This window comes from Telopea speciosissima, chromosome 10 (genome assembly GCF_018873765.1).
Source record: "Telopea speciosissima isolate NSW1024214 ecotype Mountain lineage chromosome 10, Tspe_v1, whole genome shotgun sequence".
NCBI classification, from domain to species: Eukaryota; Viridiplantae; Streptophyta; class Magnoliopsida; order Proteales; family Proteaceae; genus Telopea; species Telopea speciosissima.
Window position 1 is genome coordinate 46,701,002 of NC_057925.1, and position 15,310 is coordinate 46,716,311.

The 15,310-nt window shown below is 38.9% G+C and overlaps 1 protein-coding gene across 1 annotated transcript in view; it reads right to left on the minus strand.

Moving 5' to 3' along the window:
• LOC122642401 (CCAAT/enhancer-binding protein zeta) overlaps positions 1 to 13,824 on the minus strand; it is a 40,164-nt gene extending 26,340 nt beyond the window's left edge. Inside the window, exons 1-4 of the mRNA XM_043835851.1 lie at positions 13,146 to 13,824; positions 8,780 to 8,855; positions 1,873 to 1,992; positions 848 to 923 (exon numbers count right to left, since the gene is read on the minus strand). Of these exons, the coding sequence (XP_043691786.1) occupies positions 848 to 923; positions 1,873 to 1,992; positions 8,780 to 8,855; positions 13,146 to 13,815 (942 nt within the window). The 5' untranslated portion in view covers positions 13,816 to 13,824. The remainder of the gene's footprint in view (positions 1 to 847; positions 924 to 1,872; positions 1,993 to 8,779; positions 8,856 to 13,145) is intronic.
• Between the last annotated feature and the right edge of the window lie 1,486 nt (positions 13,825 to 15,310).

Below are 15,310 nucleotides of genomic sequence, written 5' to 3' on the forward strand. Positions count from 1 at the left end.
TCACACAAATCATAAAAGAATCTTCCAGTTAGTTCCTCTCAACAACCTCAACATAGTTGCATGAGGAGCTATTCTCCAATGAATCCTCCCCTTTGGTATTCACACAAATCATAAAAGAATCTTCCAGTTTGTTCCTCTCAACATAGTAGCATGAGGAGCTATTCTCCAATGAATCCTCCCCTCGACAAAGAAGGTGACACTGGACGAAGTACTAACTACATCCTGAGGATGCAATGGAAAATTCACACTACATACAAACACTTGAGTTACTCAAAAGTGATTATATAGAAAACATGCAAGTAAAAGATGGTAGAGATACTGCACTTTCAATGATATTGTCATATTGGTATATACAAATCATTCCTTAAAAGGAGATACAACTCCCATACTCTGTACTTTAAACAACATAGAAGTTCTCACTTCCTCACCTGTTTAATTTCTTTTTATTAAGATACAAATCAAGTTTGTCTGATAATTATCTACCTGAAGGAAACATGAGTTGAATGGATCTTTTTTTATCCCAAGCAAATAAGCTCAGTGAAGTTCTGTGGGTTTCTAGATGGGCCATATTGGTTAAGGTGTGTTTTCATCACAGCCTAAAGTTGTAGAAGTCTGATTTATATTAAGATATAAGAATTAGTTGCTTTAATGGGAAGATAATTTGCCAGACGGACTACTAATCATAAATTGAATGCACAAACTCACCAATACCAGCTGTTTGGACTCGGACAATTCAAAGTGAAGCTAATTCTAGAGTAGATAACATCAGAAAGTTAAGGCATACTTAAATAGTTCCTCAGAAAATTTCTAAGTTGGAATAAAAGGGAGAATGAATACGCAAGCTAACCTTCAATGCCTTATCTTTGAGTACAGGTAACATATCTCTAGATGCTTCCTCAAGTGCAAAAATAAAGCGTTCATACCTGCGGTAATCAAAATATATTTAAGGACCACATTCAGCGAAATAGAATCTAGTTCAGCCCATAGAGTGCATGGGAAGTTATAACCACTTCTAGTGAAACATATAAGGATCTGACTTGACGCACAATAGGCTGGAACATCAAATACACATGAGAAAAACAAAGTAAAACGTATATTCATACAGTCATACCAAACAAGCTAGGAGAAAAATGGAAAGAAGGGGTAAGGGGAAAGAAGCTGCATCAGTACAGCATAGGTGATAGGTAAAAGGACAAGGGGACCAATGAAGATGTCCTTTTCTGAAGTGGTGAGAGAAGAAATGAGCAATTCTGAGTTAACAACAGAATGAAAGATATGGCCTTGAATAGAATAGCATGGTAGAACAAGTTCTGAAACCAACCCCAGCTGATTCAGATAAGATGTACTGAGTTTTGACCTCATCACAAGAGAGAGAAAGAGAGCTCTCCAATCAAAGATAGCTCAGAATAGCTGCAGCTAAGCCCTCCAGCCACAGTGTAACAGCCTTGGGTATTCCAATGTTACCTGTTGTGCTCTTTCAAGGTTTACAGTTTTCATGATTCTCTGGTGGTGGCATCTCACATCTGTTATACTGCAACTTATATTTTTGCTCGGGTTACATGTTTCTCAGTATGGTCCTGTATCTGAAAATTGGGACCTTGGGTTCCAAATTCTCTGCCCAATTTGCACCTTGTACATAATGAGATGCAAAACCATCTTCACAAATTTGAACTAATCCACCAATAATATCAAGCTTTGCTAGGCATCACAAGCTATGCCAGTTGCATGCAGACATATACACGTAGGTAGAGAGACTTAATATCACTAATGCAACCTCATGAAGCTTTAATTTATCATTGTGCAATAGAAATAATGTAGCATTTAATCGTATGGTGTTAAAAAGAAAGGCATATGAATATAGTGAGAGAATACCTCTGCTTTAAGCATTCTTCCCAGTACCAGAAGAGTAAAAGTGAGTAACCATCTTTTGATTCAGGCAGGTGATTCAACGGTCGCTGGAAAAGATTTTTCAGCTTACGATCCGGTAAGAGACTGACATGATAAAGTAGACCAATCAATGATGAAGAATTAGAAGTACATAGCCTAAGTAGTGGGGTGGGGTGGCTTCATAGACAACTGTTCAATAAAAAAAGTGCAATATAAAGAGAGAGCACTATAAGGAGCACAAACACAGAAGAAAAACATCACAAAGGCTTATCTGGGCAGGATGAGATCATGGTTCTAAGTTTCAGTTGAAACTCGACCGAAACAACTCGGTTTCGACCTTGTCCAAGATGAAACCAAGGGTTGAAACAGGTTTGTACCAGGTTTTGCAAGTTTTGGCACTGCCAAACTTGATTTCTTCCTACTTTTTGGTATTCTTCTACTCATTCAACCCTTCTACAGCTTGGATTTACGTAATTGGAGCTTGAAGGTAATGGTCTTTTTTCTCAAATCTAATTTATAGAAAATTAGTACATAGACATAGTGCTGAGCATAAAATATGTCATTGTATACATAAGTGTTGCATTCAAAGGAGTGTCAACTACATCTTTAGTGGTTGCAGCACGTGGTTTGGACCCGCCAAGAAACTTCATGAATTGAGTGGTGAGTGTTGTATACTCGTATTCTCTAACCTAATGTATGTTTTGATTGTTTTAATTGCATATTTACATCTCCAGTAGCTAAATTATGTGGTCAATGTTTATAATAGGGCTAGTGTACAACGGCATTAGCGTACACTAGCAAACTTGGGTCCAAACCACAAGTACCATTTTGGGCTTTTCTTTTTTTTTTAAACTGATTCATGGAACAGGTGTAAAATGGTAAAAATAGGCAGTACAAAAAAAAGTAGTCAAAAAAACATTTACTGGGCCTCAAAACCTAGGTTTAGAATTTAGCCCAGAAAAATCCCAGGTTTCAGTCAAAACCTGAGAAGTTTCGGTTTAGAAACCGGCCTCGAAACCAAAACCTTGATCCTTGGATGAGATACAACAGCTGTCTGACTTGAGACCTCAAGAGTCCATAAAATGGGACAATTTTAATTGGATTTTTTTTTACAATATATGCTGTCATTACACAGCTATTTTAGTAAAAAGGTCATATTGGCAAAGAAAAATTATTGCTAATAGAAATAAAATGAGAAGGATCAAAATTTGAAATAGATGTCGTATTTCTTACGTTATGATACATGCAAAATCAAATTCATACCTGAACCATTCATGCTTAAACATTCATATCACAAAAATAGACTGGTGACCCACCAAGGATATTCCTACTCCAAGGGTAGTTCAGGCAATTACAAAATCACTTATTGTTACTGTTAAAAGGTGCTTGTCCGCACCCTAGACAATGATAGTTAGCAGGTGGCCTGATGCAGATCTGAAGACCTACATCCGTAGGAAGATAAGAAGTCCAAGTAGTTGCTGCTTAGTTTTTTTAGTTTGTTGTTTTTAGTTTCCATAATTTTGATGTCTTTTGTTTTAAATTGAACCGAGTCCAATTTGGTTCAATTTAAGTGATTTTGAGTTAGTTGTTTTCATTTTTAAAATTGGGTCCACTTACTCTCCACGCATAATTGAGGAAGTGTTTCTATTTTTTAGGCAGCTAGGTGGACTTTCAGTCTCCTAGTCTAATTTGTATTCCTAGACCTTAGGCCCTTTAAGTAAAGCAATTTGTGGGGCTCCTTTTTACCTCACTGAATTTTAGAAAAAGAAAATTGAAGCGGCAGCTCTGCAACTTATCTTCCTCATGAAGAAAATCTCGTGTTTAATCAAGGTTTGAAGGAATCGGTCTTTGATCCAATTGACACCTTGCCACCTCTACAACAAGGTAACTTAAATTCCCTTCGACAAAAGGCCTTCAAATATGAAGACACCTTGAAGCCTCCATCAATGGGATTCAGTTTGCAAGTTGAAGAATGTGGGAAATCTAACATCACCAGTGTTAAATCAGCGGCTGAATACAAATTTCCATTGCCAAAGGAAATTGAGAGAGCACCAGTTGAAGATAAAGCTGAAGTGATCATAATGAATTGTGATGAAAAAGAAGAGACAATGTTTGAAGCTTCAAAGATGGAAGGTCAACATGTGGAAAAGGTCTACGTTGAAGAAGTCAAAGTAGACAAAGCTGAAACAGCAGAAGATGATGAAGTGATTGAGAACACTCCACAGGAAATCGTTTGCATTCAAGGTGCTGTTCTTGAAGAGGTACAGCTTGTGCCTCAAGTCCTAGGTGAGAAGGTTACCAATGATGAAGACTCTATGCATACGACATTCACGTTTGATATTGATTCAGAGGTTGAGCACATAGAATTCGTTATGCCACAATGGTTTTTTTAAAGAGGAAGCTCCACGCCTTGAAGACTACATCCCTAAAGTCTACAAGCAACCAGAATTTTGTTTGGGAATGGTTAAAGCTGCCACTCATATGTTGATCCCCCCCCCCCCGGTCACTGCAAAATTCGAGGCCGAGTTTCTTCAAGCCAAAACAGTACTTGGAGTCATATTGATGATGTCAAGAAGCTTAGTCCCGAGTTGCAGGAACATCGCATGGACTTCATCCATTCATCTGAGATGAATGTTTTTAAACCAGGGAGAGCTGATGCAGATCCAAGCATCCGCAAATAAAAGCAGCCCTACAATTAGGACTCAGTTATTTTAGCCTTAGTTTATTTTCTGTTTTCTATACTTAGTTCATTTCGTAAACTTAAATTGAACCTATTTTAAGTGAGTCAGTTCTATTGGTTAGACCTAGTTTATTTTGGGACTTAAACTGAATCAGGTTCAACCTTGGTTCAATTTAAGTGATGCTTTCTATTTCAATTGGTCCTTAGAGGATCATTTTAGCTTGTATTAGGGTTTGGGCCTATGGCCATCTTATTAATAGCAAAAGCATGGGAGGCTGCCCACAAGGAAAGTTTAAGAAAATTCTGTTCCAGCATTGCTGCCATGGCTGCTGCTGTTAGCTCCTTTGTGAGTTTGCCTTGTGGATATCAAGGTGGTGGGATTGGTGGATTCCGATCGACTCCTTACATCTGTTAAGATCAGGAGGTCTTCTTTTTCACTCCTTGGATTCAGATAGGGAGACACAATCATCTTCAAGCTGCTGTCTTGCAAATTAAATTCTGCAAATCAGTAAGTGTTTAAAGTTTTCTGTAATTACTTTCTTCTTTTGATCCTCTAGCCACAACCAACCATCAAGACCCATCCATACTTCCATCACAGCCTCCCCTCACCCAACCCTACACTCGATCTTAACCTCAGCCCCTTCCTTCTTACAAAACCCTAAAACTACCATCCCCCACAAGCTACCGAAACTCTAAAACCTCACCTGAAACATTTCCAGGCATTAGACCCCACCCATATCTTGGCCGAGTGCTCACTCCTACCCTAGGAGAACTCGATCCAAGTCCCCTTCCATAATTCCTACTCTAAGCCCTAGAATCCCCCACTTCCATCTTCTAGAAAACCCAAAACCCGAAACCCTGATTTTCTGATTTTAAAAATCTCATTCAAATCTCACCAAACCTGGTTCATTAGACTCCCTTAAACCTGCCCTGCTTTATCATATGAGATTCCACTCCAATACCCTAAGCCTAACCCTTGAAATGACCAAATTTCTCAAATCTACCCCTCCGAACCAGCAGTGTTGGATGATCCTGGTTTACAACTTTACATGGCTCCTAGTAGATCTATAATCTATCGAGGACTACATTATCAAGTGTTGAATGATACCTCCAATTAATGTAGTCCTAGATAGATGTTAAATCTACTAGGAGCCAGGTAAAACAAGAACTGTTACGCTACTGGTTTGGAGGGGCAAATTTGAGGAAATCTGTAAAAACTTTGGTTAGGCTTAGGATGTTGGGACTGAATCTTATAGGGTAAAGCAGGGCAGGTTTAGGGGAGGCTATGAAACCATGTTTGGAGAGATTTTGACGAGAATTTAAAAGCCACAAAAATTAGGGTTTCGGGTTTTGGTTTTGGGGAAGGAGAAGGTGCTGAGTTTAGGGTTTATAGTGGAGGGTTTGGTTCAAGGCTTGGATCAAGTTTCCCAAATAGAGAGGGGGAGGTTCGATCCTAATATGGAGGGATTTTAAGGGTAGGGTAGCTCTGGACAGGTTCTACGTTATTTTAGGGTTTAATGGATATGAGGGGGATGTTGGGTTTTGAGGTAGGAAATGGGACAGAACTTAGGATCGAGTGGAAGGGTTGATAAGAAGAAGCTAAGGTCCAAACATGAGGAGATTCTAATGGCTGGAAATGGTTCAAGTGAGATTTTAAGGTTTCTTTGGGTTTTAATGGAGGTACGATTTTATAGGGTTTGGGTGGGAGCTTGGGGACCAAACTCAGATCGAGTGTAGGGGAGGTGGTCAGGGGGCTGACGTTGAAGTATTGAGGGATTTTGACAGTGGAATTGGTTCAGGCTGAGGATTAAAGAAGATAAATAGTGCTGAAATTCTGAAATACACTTACTGGATTTGTAGCACAGCGAGTCGAAGATGTAGAAGAGAACCTCCCGATCTGAACAGATGTAGGGAATCGATTGGAGTTCCACCAATCCGTCACCTTGAGTTCCACAAGGCACACTCACAAGGGAGCTGGGCAGCAGCAACAATGGCAGCAAGCTGAAACAGTTTTTTTAGCAAAACGAATAGTGGAGAGCCTCCCACGATTTACTTAGCTATATTAAGGCTGAAAGCCCAAAACCTAATACAAGATCTTCTAAGGACCAATAGGAATACAAGATCCTCTAAGGACCAATAGAATTAGGTCAACTCCTAGCCAATAGGAGTGAATCACTTAAATTGAACCACACGTTGAACCTGGTTCAATTTAAGTTTACAAAATAAACCTGGTTTACGTTTTACAAAAGAAGCTAAGCATAGAATAACAACTAAGGCTCACTCAGGCTCCTCAATTCAATCGGCCCTAAGCTTAGGGCTGTCTCTTCTTCTTGTGGATGCTTGGACCAGCATCAATCCATAGGAAGAAGAAGAAGTCCAAGTAGTTGCTTTAGAGTTTGTTGTTTTTAGTTTCCATTTTGATGTTTTTTGTTTTAAATTGAACCAGGTCCAATTGTTGGTTCAATTCAAGTGATTTTGAGTTTGTTGTTTTCATTTTTTAAATTGGGTCCACTTACTCTCCACGCATAAGAGAGGAAGTGTTTCTATTTTTTAGGCAGCTAGGTGGACTTTCAGTCTCCTAATCTGATTTGTATTCCTAGACCTTAGGCCGTTGAAATAAAGCAATTCGTGGGGCTCCTTTTTACTTCACCGAATTTCAGAAAAAGAAAATTGAAGCTGCAGCTCTGCAACTTATCTTCCTCACGAAGAAAATCTTGTGTTTGATCAAGGTTTGAAGGAATCAGTGTTTGATCCAGTTGACACCTTGCGGTGGGAAGCCCGGGTGGGTCGTTTGGTCATCCTCTATATCCTCCATTACCTATTTATTGCTTTGAAGTTCTGAAACCAAGAATTACCATCAACAAGTAAGTCTGAAACTGAAAACCTGCAACCAATCTTCTTCCCTACTAGAAGGTTACATGTTACATATTTTTCGCGAGAATTCTGCCCAGCCAAATCTAACTGTTAGAACCTGCTGAAACTTTGATTGAATCATCTTCAAACCCTAACAGAGACTCGATCCAAGTTTCATACCCATCCATGCAATCGATTGTTTGAAATTACCCTTTTACCCTTCACTCCTATCTCTACTAGGATTCCTCCATAACTCCAGAATTAACCATCTGATTTAGTTGTAACTTTCAACAACTATTCTTCCCTACCTATTATAGACTCGACCTAAGTTTTAAGCTCAGTCAACCATCTGATTTTCTGTTATCAAGATTTTCCCTAATCTGAACTACCATCTTTTGATTAAAAGATTCTGTTTTGGTTTCTGGTTTGAGCCATTTAAATCCAGGACTACATTATGACTTAAGCAACCAATGAAGGCAAGTGGCTAGACATCCAGGCAAGCCACCAAGCTTCACATGTCAAACAACATTGTACCTTGGGGTTGTTAAAAATCATTGTCCAAATATTCCAAAATTAGATTCTGTTTTTTTCTTTTGACACTAGTCTTGCACTGGCACATCTTAAAAATATGATACCACTATCACGTGCTCATTTTATGAATTCAGAATACTATTCAGTGAATGTTCTTTTGCTTTATACTTATCTTCCTTGATTCTTATTGCTACATTACGGATTGAATCTTCTGACAAGGGTTTAGCATTGATCATCCCTTCATGGTATGCCACTTCCACATCTGCCATAATACTGTTCGTTGGATATTGCAAATAAAAAAAGGGCGTACCCAGTACACAAGGCTCCTGCCACTGTGGGGTCTGGAGTCTGCCATAATGTATGTTGCCTTACCCCCCCACTTCGCGGAGAGGCTGTTTCCCAACTCGAACCCGTGACCAATAGGTAGCAATGGAGCAACCTTACCACTGGATTTCGTAAATTTATAATATGAATAACTATTCATAAAAGGCTCTCTATTTCCTAAATCCTGAGTCACATTACTACACTCTCATAGCAAACCAAATTTCTTTTTACCAGCTACTGTTATCAAACTTACAACACTTTCCCAGAATTTTTCTTTCTATCTTTAAATTCTACAATTTAATGGCTCTTGATACCAAAGTGGTTTTCACTTATATCTTCGTAACTACATTTTCTTCCAGCTATAAGTTGGGCTATTGTGTCTGATGCCTAGGCAATGATCCAAAACCATAAGAGTAAATCACTCCCATATTCAGTCATTTGGAAATCAAAAAGGAGTCACACGAAAAAGAAGAGATCATTCTTCTTACAGGAAATAGTGCAGACCTTGACAAAAATAATTCCGTTAACGCTTCAAAGCCTGTCAACGCATGGCGTTTTCCAACCTTTGATGTCACCATCGCTGCATCACACCATCAGGGCAATTAAAAACCAGATCATAGAACTAGAGTAGAAGGAAATGGCTTGCAATGAGATTAAAGGGAAATTCTCTCAAGTATTATTTGACTACAAGATAAGCACCAGATACCAGCAGAAATTTTAAATGACCTATCAAACATACTAATCCTTTCCTCATGTAAATTAGATTCAAAAGAGAAGGTTCATTGCACAGAGAGCATGGAACGAGGTCTCACTGAGATCTCGGAAATATCTCAGTTTTTTGCAAAACCGAGACGAGACCAGTTACGAAATGAGAATAGTGCATTGTCTCGGCTGAGATCTCGAACTTGGTTCGACCGAGACTGAACCAAACCCACATATAAAATGGCCTTTAACTCGACCGAGAGCAGTCGAAAGTCGTCTAGCTGGTTTCAGCAGAGAACCTCTAAAAAGTACCACAAACTTGGTTTTGATCCCATTATTCGACAAAAAAAACGCCGGATTGCGCGGAGATACTTCAGCAAACATCGAACTTACAAGCATGGTTAAAAATCTCGAGATATATCGCCGATATTTCAGTATATTTCGGATATCTCGACACTGCCGAGACGAGATGACCATACGAAATGAAAAAGTCCAAATTTCGGTATATTTCGTGAAATTTCGGTATATTACTTAAACAATGTGTATTTAACTATTTATACATCAGGGTCTGACCGTATACTGTCAATCAAGGGTGCAAACCCAAAACACCACTTTGAGTTCATTTTTTTGCAATATGAAGGTTTAATGTGTTTTTTTAGCCTAAATAAGGATGTACATGAAGTATCAAGCCTTAATATGGCCAAAACTCCACCGAGATGGACTGTCGAAATATGGCAGAAAAAATACCATATTTCGTATTTAGCTTAAATAAGGGTGTACATGAAGTATCAAGCTTTAATATGGCCAAAACTCCACCGAGATGGACTGTCGAAATATGGCAGAAAAAATACCATATTTCGGCAAATTTTCAATAAATTTCGGATATTTCGGAAATCTCGACCTGCCCAAAATGGTGGGACGAGACGAGATCTTGAACTATGCTTACAAGATCTACAACAAATCCAAAGAACTTTGAAGAAGATATGAACATTCCAAGGTAAACCATTTTCCTAAATCTCTTTTTTTCCAAAAAAATATGTTCAAAACTTGGTGGTTTGGTGTCAATTTAATATATGTTACACAACTTCGGCCGATCTATGACTTGATGGAGTCCAATTTATTTAAGTTGTTATACATTAATTGTATGTTTTGATTGCTTTCTATTACTAAATTATGTGTAGAATAGGGCCTATTAGTACGTCGTAACTTACCAACCTAGGGTTCGAAGTCAAACTCCTATTTGGACTTTGATTTTGAAAAATCTGATAGTACCATTGTGTTTAAATGGCCCAAAATCATAGTTGTTAAGGTGCCTAGGCAAACCAAGGAGATTGAGGAGGTTAAAAACCAAGTGGACACCAACAAAGCGACAAGGTGTCACCAAAGCGACACCAGAAATCAAGGCGAGAGAAAGGCGTCTGGACGCCTAGGCGACGCCTTGACAACTATGCCCAAAATAGGCTGTGTACCAAGTTTCATGACCAAACTAGGTCAAAAACCTACTGAAACCATCAAACGAGTTCAAAAAAATAAGTGCACCAACTCATCGAGATCTCAGTCCAACTCGGTTTTTGGCCTGACCAAAACCAAGTCTGAAAACGAGTTCTCGAACCATGACAGAGAGACCTCCTTCAGGCACAATGGAACCAACTCAATGAATAATAAAAATTATTCCCCCCCCCCCCACCAATCTAAGTACACTGAACATGCTGGGATAGATCATTGCACCAATATATGTTCTAATCCATTTAAAAGAAATAAACCAGCAACAAGGGGACTGATCACTATTCTACACATTCTTCCCCCCCCCCACCTTTTGGCAAAGGGGATTTCTCCAGCAGTTGGAAATTGATAAGCCGTCAGTAGGACTAGTATTTCCACCCATAATGCACCTTACTATGGAATCCATTAGCATGACCATATGAAATTAAGCCTCTGGCATTGTGCCGAGACGTCAAACAAATGAAGAAAAAACTTAATATTTCAAGTGAACAAGAATATGGAAGAAAGATCCTAGAGAAAACAACAATAATATAAAGTCCCAAAAGGGTTTTTTTTGTTATATTATTGAAAACAATATGGCAAAAGGGTTCCTCATTGTCAAGTTATTGATTGTTCAAGTAACTGAGTGGAAGTGGTCACTCACGTGAAGCAGAAGCAAGTAAGTGATGAATGATATGTTTGCTACCGTTTCACCTAAAAGCTCCAACTTTTAGGGAAGGGCAAAGTATCATTGTATACATCAACACCCCCCCCCCCACACTTGCAGGCCAAGATCCCATGGTCCTTGCACATGGAGCTAACGCGGCACTTCCTTCATGTGGCACCGAGAAGAAATGCCGGGAAAACTCTTCCGATGCACTTCCCAGGAGTTGAACACTTGACCTCCCTGTTCTGAACTTCTGATACCATATTCATTACTGTTTCACCTAAAAGCTCGAACTGTTAGGAAGGGCAGCGTCAATGTATACATCAACAAGATAAAAAGACCACCAATTTTTTTAAGTTTGCTCACTAGAAAATCCAGATGATGCAGGAGCATGATGTACTTCAAGCAACGGTGTTCTAATCCAAATACAAACCGTCATATATGTGGGATTAATGTGTTCAGGAGAAGTGTGGGAACATTCTTCTTTTCTATTTTTTTTCTTTTTGACTCTTTCCTTATTTTTAGCAAACACTACATCTTCATAGGGTTTATTATCTGACCCTAAAATCCACAGGGTACCAGGTTTGTTGAAACCTGCTTGCATCACCAGGTATCTCTGGCAAGTGTAGCATTTCTATAGGTCAGAAAGAAAATGTCAAAGATGGCCTTTGGAGCCTCCCTGGCTTTAGAATTCAACTATTCAAATTTACAAAAATAGAGCATTTGTTTAACAATTTTTTTGGACAGTCCACCAAACAAAAGTATTTGACGGGCATTGCGAATAAGCATAAGTTTGGAGCACAAGTTGACAAATCAAAGAGGTTAGGCTCACATTGAATGACACTTCTTGCCACAATCTAAAGGAAGGTAAAATTGTTGACTTGTTTACTAAGTGTTTTGCATGTTGAGGTTTTACTACCCCTGTTTCAGCCTGTGGTTTCCACTTATAGCCTCACTTTATATTAAGACTAACATTTACATATCCAGATCTAGGGCTGTAAACGCCAAACGGTCTAAAAACAAGGCATATATATTTTAATCCATTTGAGATCTGAATATCGAATATGATATCAGACATCCTGTTAACCACAAATGAGGCACAAGATAAAAATTCCTGCCTATGTCACACGTCTATTGGCTTAAGCTCAACTTGCCACACCATCTTATACTTATAATCAAACATACAAACATAAATAACTCCTATAAATTATATATTTTTAACAAATAAACTTCCCAAATTACACACTAACCCTTACAAACAACATAGTTAAGGATTTGGGTACCCCTCTAGCCTATATATAATTTTGCTTTATACATCACAGCAGAAGGGTAAATAGCCATATCCATAGCCAAATTATCAAATCAAATTATAATCGGATCCATATGAATATCCCGTTCGTTAACAGCCCAAACACGAATACCTTGACAATGAAGACACAGGACATGATATCTAAAATCACAAAAGGCAAGAAATTTTCCTTTTTGATTCTTTTTTTGGGGAGGGGGGGAGGTTAACCCTAATAAATAATATAATTAAGGATTTGGGTAACCCCCTAACCTATTTATAATTTTGCATTATAAATTATAGCAGAAGGGTACATAAGCATATCCATGATCCATAGCCAAATTATCAAATCAAATTAGAAACGGAACCATATGAATATCCCATCCATTAACAGCCCAAACACAAATACCCTGAAAATGAAGACACAGGACAAGATACCCAACACCAAACGGTTTGTACAATGGCAAAACATTTACAACTTTGTTTCAAATTATTTTTCCCCACCTCTTCAATTGATTCAAGTTCAGATTACTTCTTACGCTTATCTCGTGCCTACTGCAAGTTTGGAACTTGAGGCAAATAAATAACTTTATCTTTTACGTTAGTAAGGTATCCAAAATCACACACACAAAAAAAAAAAAGAGGTTAGAAATTTTTCCACAAAGATGTTAAAGGTTTAAATGTGAAAACAAATGACACACAATCTTCGCGTTTCTGGAGTTGAAAATTTTTACCTAGGAGTGCATCGAGCGATCTCATATGTGCAATCGGATTCTCCCCCACTAACACTGAAAATGCAGACACCTTGTCTGCCGCTGTTCCTGATCGTTGCGTTGTCATTAGCATCTTCACATCCCCGCTCTTCCCCCTTGACAACTCGAAATCCTGCGTATACTGTGACAACAGCCTCTCCGCAAGCTCCTTTTTCTTTGCAACCAAGTTCTTCAGCTCATCTGCATTCTTGGCCTCAATATTTTTCGCTTCACTTCCAATAACCTTTGCTTCATATTCCGCTGCATCATTATACCAAATCCCTAGTGAACTAGCCTTCACCAGAGGAAGCTTCGGAAGATTCTTCCATCGATCAATCGGCTTAGAATGATCCAATGACACAGCAGGAGCTCCAGTTTTAGTTCGATGATCATTCCTCTTCGTTTTCTTCTTCTCGACCTCTTCCTTCTGCAACTTCCTGCCTTCATTGAGAGATGGCTGGGGTTTGGGAGTCTTATCTTGTCCCTTAGGTTTGAGAGGACCAGTTTTCCTAAAATCAGTATCGTCGAAACCAGAACTCGGAAGAGCTGCGGAAGAGAACCCAATAGAAGAAGCGAAAGATGCAACATCTGACTTCAGGAGCTCTAAGTCTTCAGAGTCGCTTGACTTCTTTTTGGCTTTCGAAGGCCCCATGTTCTGCTACTCTTCTTTTTTTTGGTAAGTGTTCTGCTACTCTTCTGGCGGTATAGGTTAAGCTACAAGAGAAGCGAGACGAAGCTCAGCGAGTGGTATGTGCAGAGGCGGCAGCGCTCGTAATGTATAAATAAGGGGTGCAACTAGGCCGGTTTGAGCCGGGTTTTTAAACCCAAGCTCAACCCTAAGGCCGGGCCGGGATGGGCAGAGTTGGCTCTGGTCTGACCTTCTCTGCAAAATCTCACCAACGATAGCTTATGTAAAACCCAAGAGTTTAGATTTCAGACTTGAAAGAGAAAGAGAAGTGTGTGTACCTGTGCCTATGCCTGTGCCTGCGGTTGCCGGAAAAGAGGAGAAGGAAGCAAGTCGGCGGCGGAGGAGGACGAAACCCTAAACAGAGGAGGACGAAACCCTAAACGGAGGAGAGGATAAATGAAACAAACCCAAGTAATGAGTTCCGAGAAGGAAGCAAAGTAAAACACCTTGACATTGTACTAGAAGAAAAGAGTAGCCAAAGAAACAAAGATTGAATCTCAATAGTAATAACTAATAAGATTATCTCTTACCTTCTAATGAATACGGCAAAAGTTACCGAAAAAATATAAGTAGGTTTAGATCTCTGTTAATCGGAAACGGCAAAAAAACGGTGTTCATTTTTTCTTGCCTCCAAAAACGCTGGTTGCCGAGAGGCCCGAGACGCTGAGTCACCGTTGTTGGGACTGAAGGAGAGCAGTTGGGTTTTGCTTTGGCCACTGCGAATCTTCGAAAAAATGGGGGAACAAAAGGGGTCACTGGTTTTTTTTTTTTTTTTTTTTTTTTTTTTTGGTGAGACGGGTTACTGGTTAGGGTATTGGGTTAATGGGTTTGGGTCATCGAGAAATTTTATTTTTATTTTTTTTCGACTTCTGCGTTTTTTTAATTTAAAAAATACCGATACGCGTTTTACTTGGGTTTAGAACGGTTTCCCATGCCGTTCACGTTTTTTCCGTCGCTCTGATCAGAGTTCAATTGTTTATGTTTTAAACATCAACAAAACGGTTCGGCATTTTATTCGTGTTTTAAACACGAATTAATTAACAGAGGTTGAGATCATCATAGTTTTTCATGGATTTTAGGGTGTTAGTCCAAAGTTCTTTAGTTTATATCAGTGCTTAAAAACTTAAACTCGGTCCTCGATTAGAATCGCCTAAATCCATAATCATGTTAATACCGATTTAGATTGATTTGTTTTCACTTAAACTATAATGGAAACTTACATTCATAACTTATAATAACTAATGAGGGAAGATATGGTAAAAACACTTTAAATGATCTTCCCAAATCAAACAAGTAAACAACCAAGAATAATTAAATTGATTTGATGTGTTCATGTTGTAATCGGAAGAAGAGGAATGAACTGCAAAGAGAAGATAACTAATATAGAAATCAAGGATTTGGATCCTCTCCAATAAACATCCTGCCCAATTAGTGCAAGTGAGACATTTGATGGGATGGG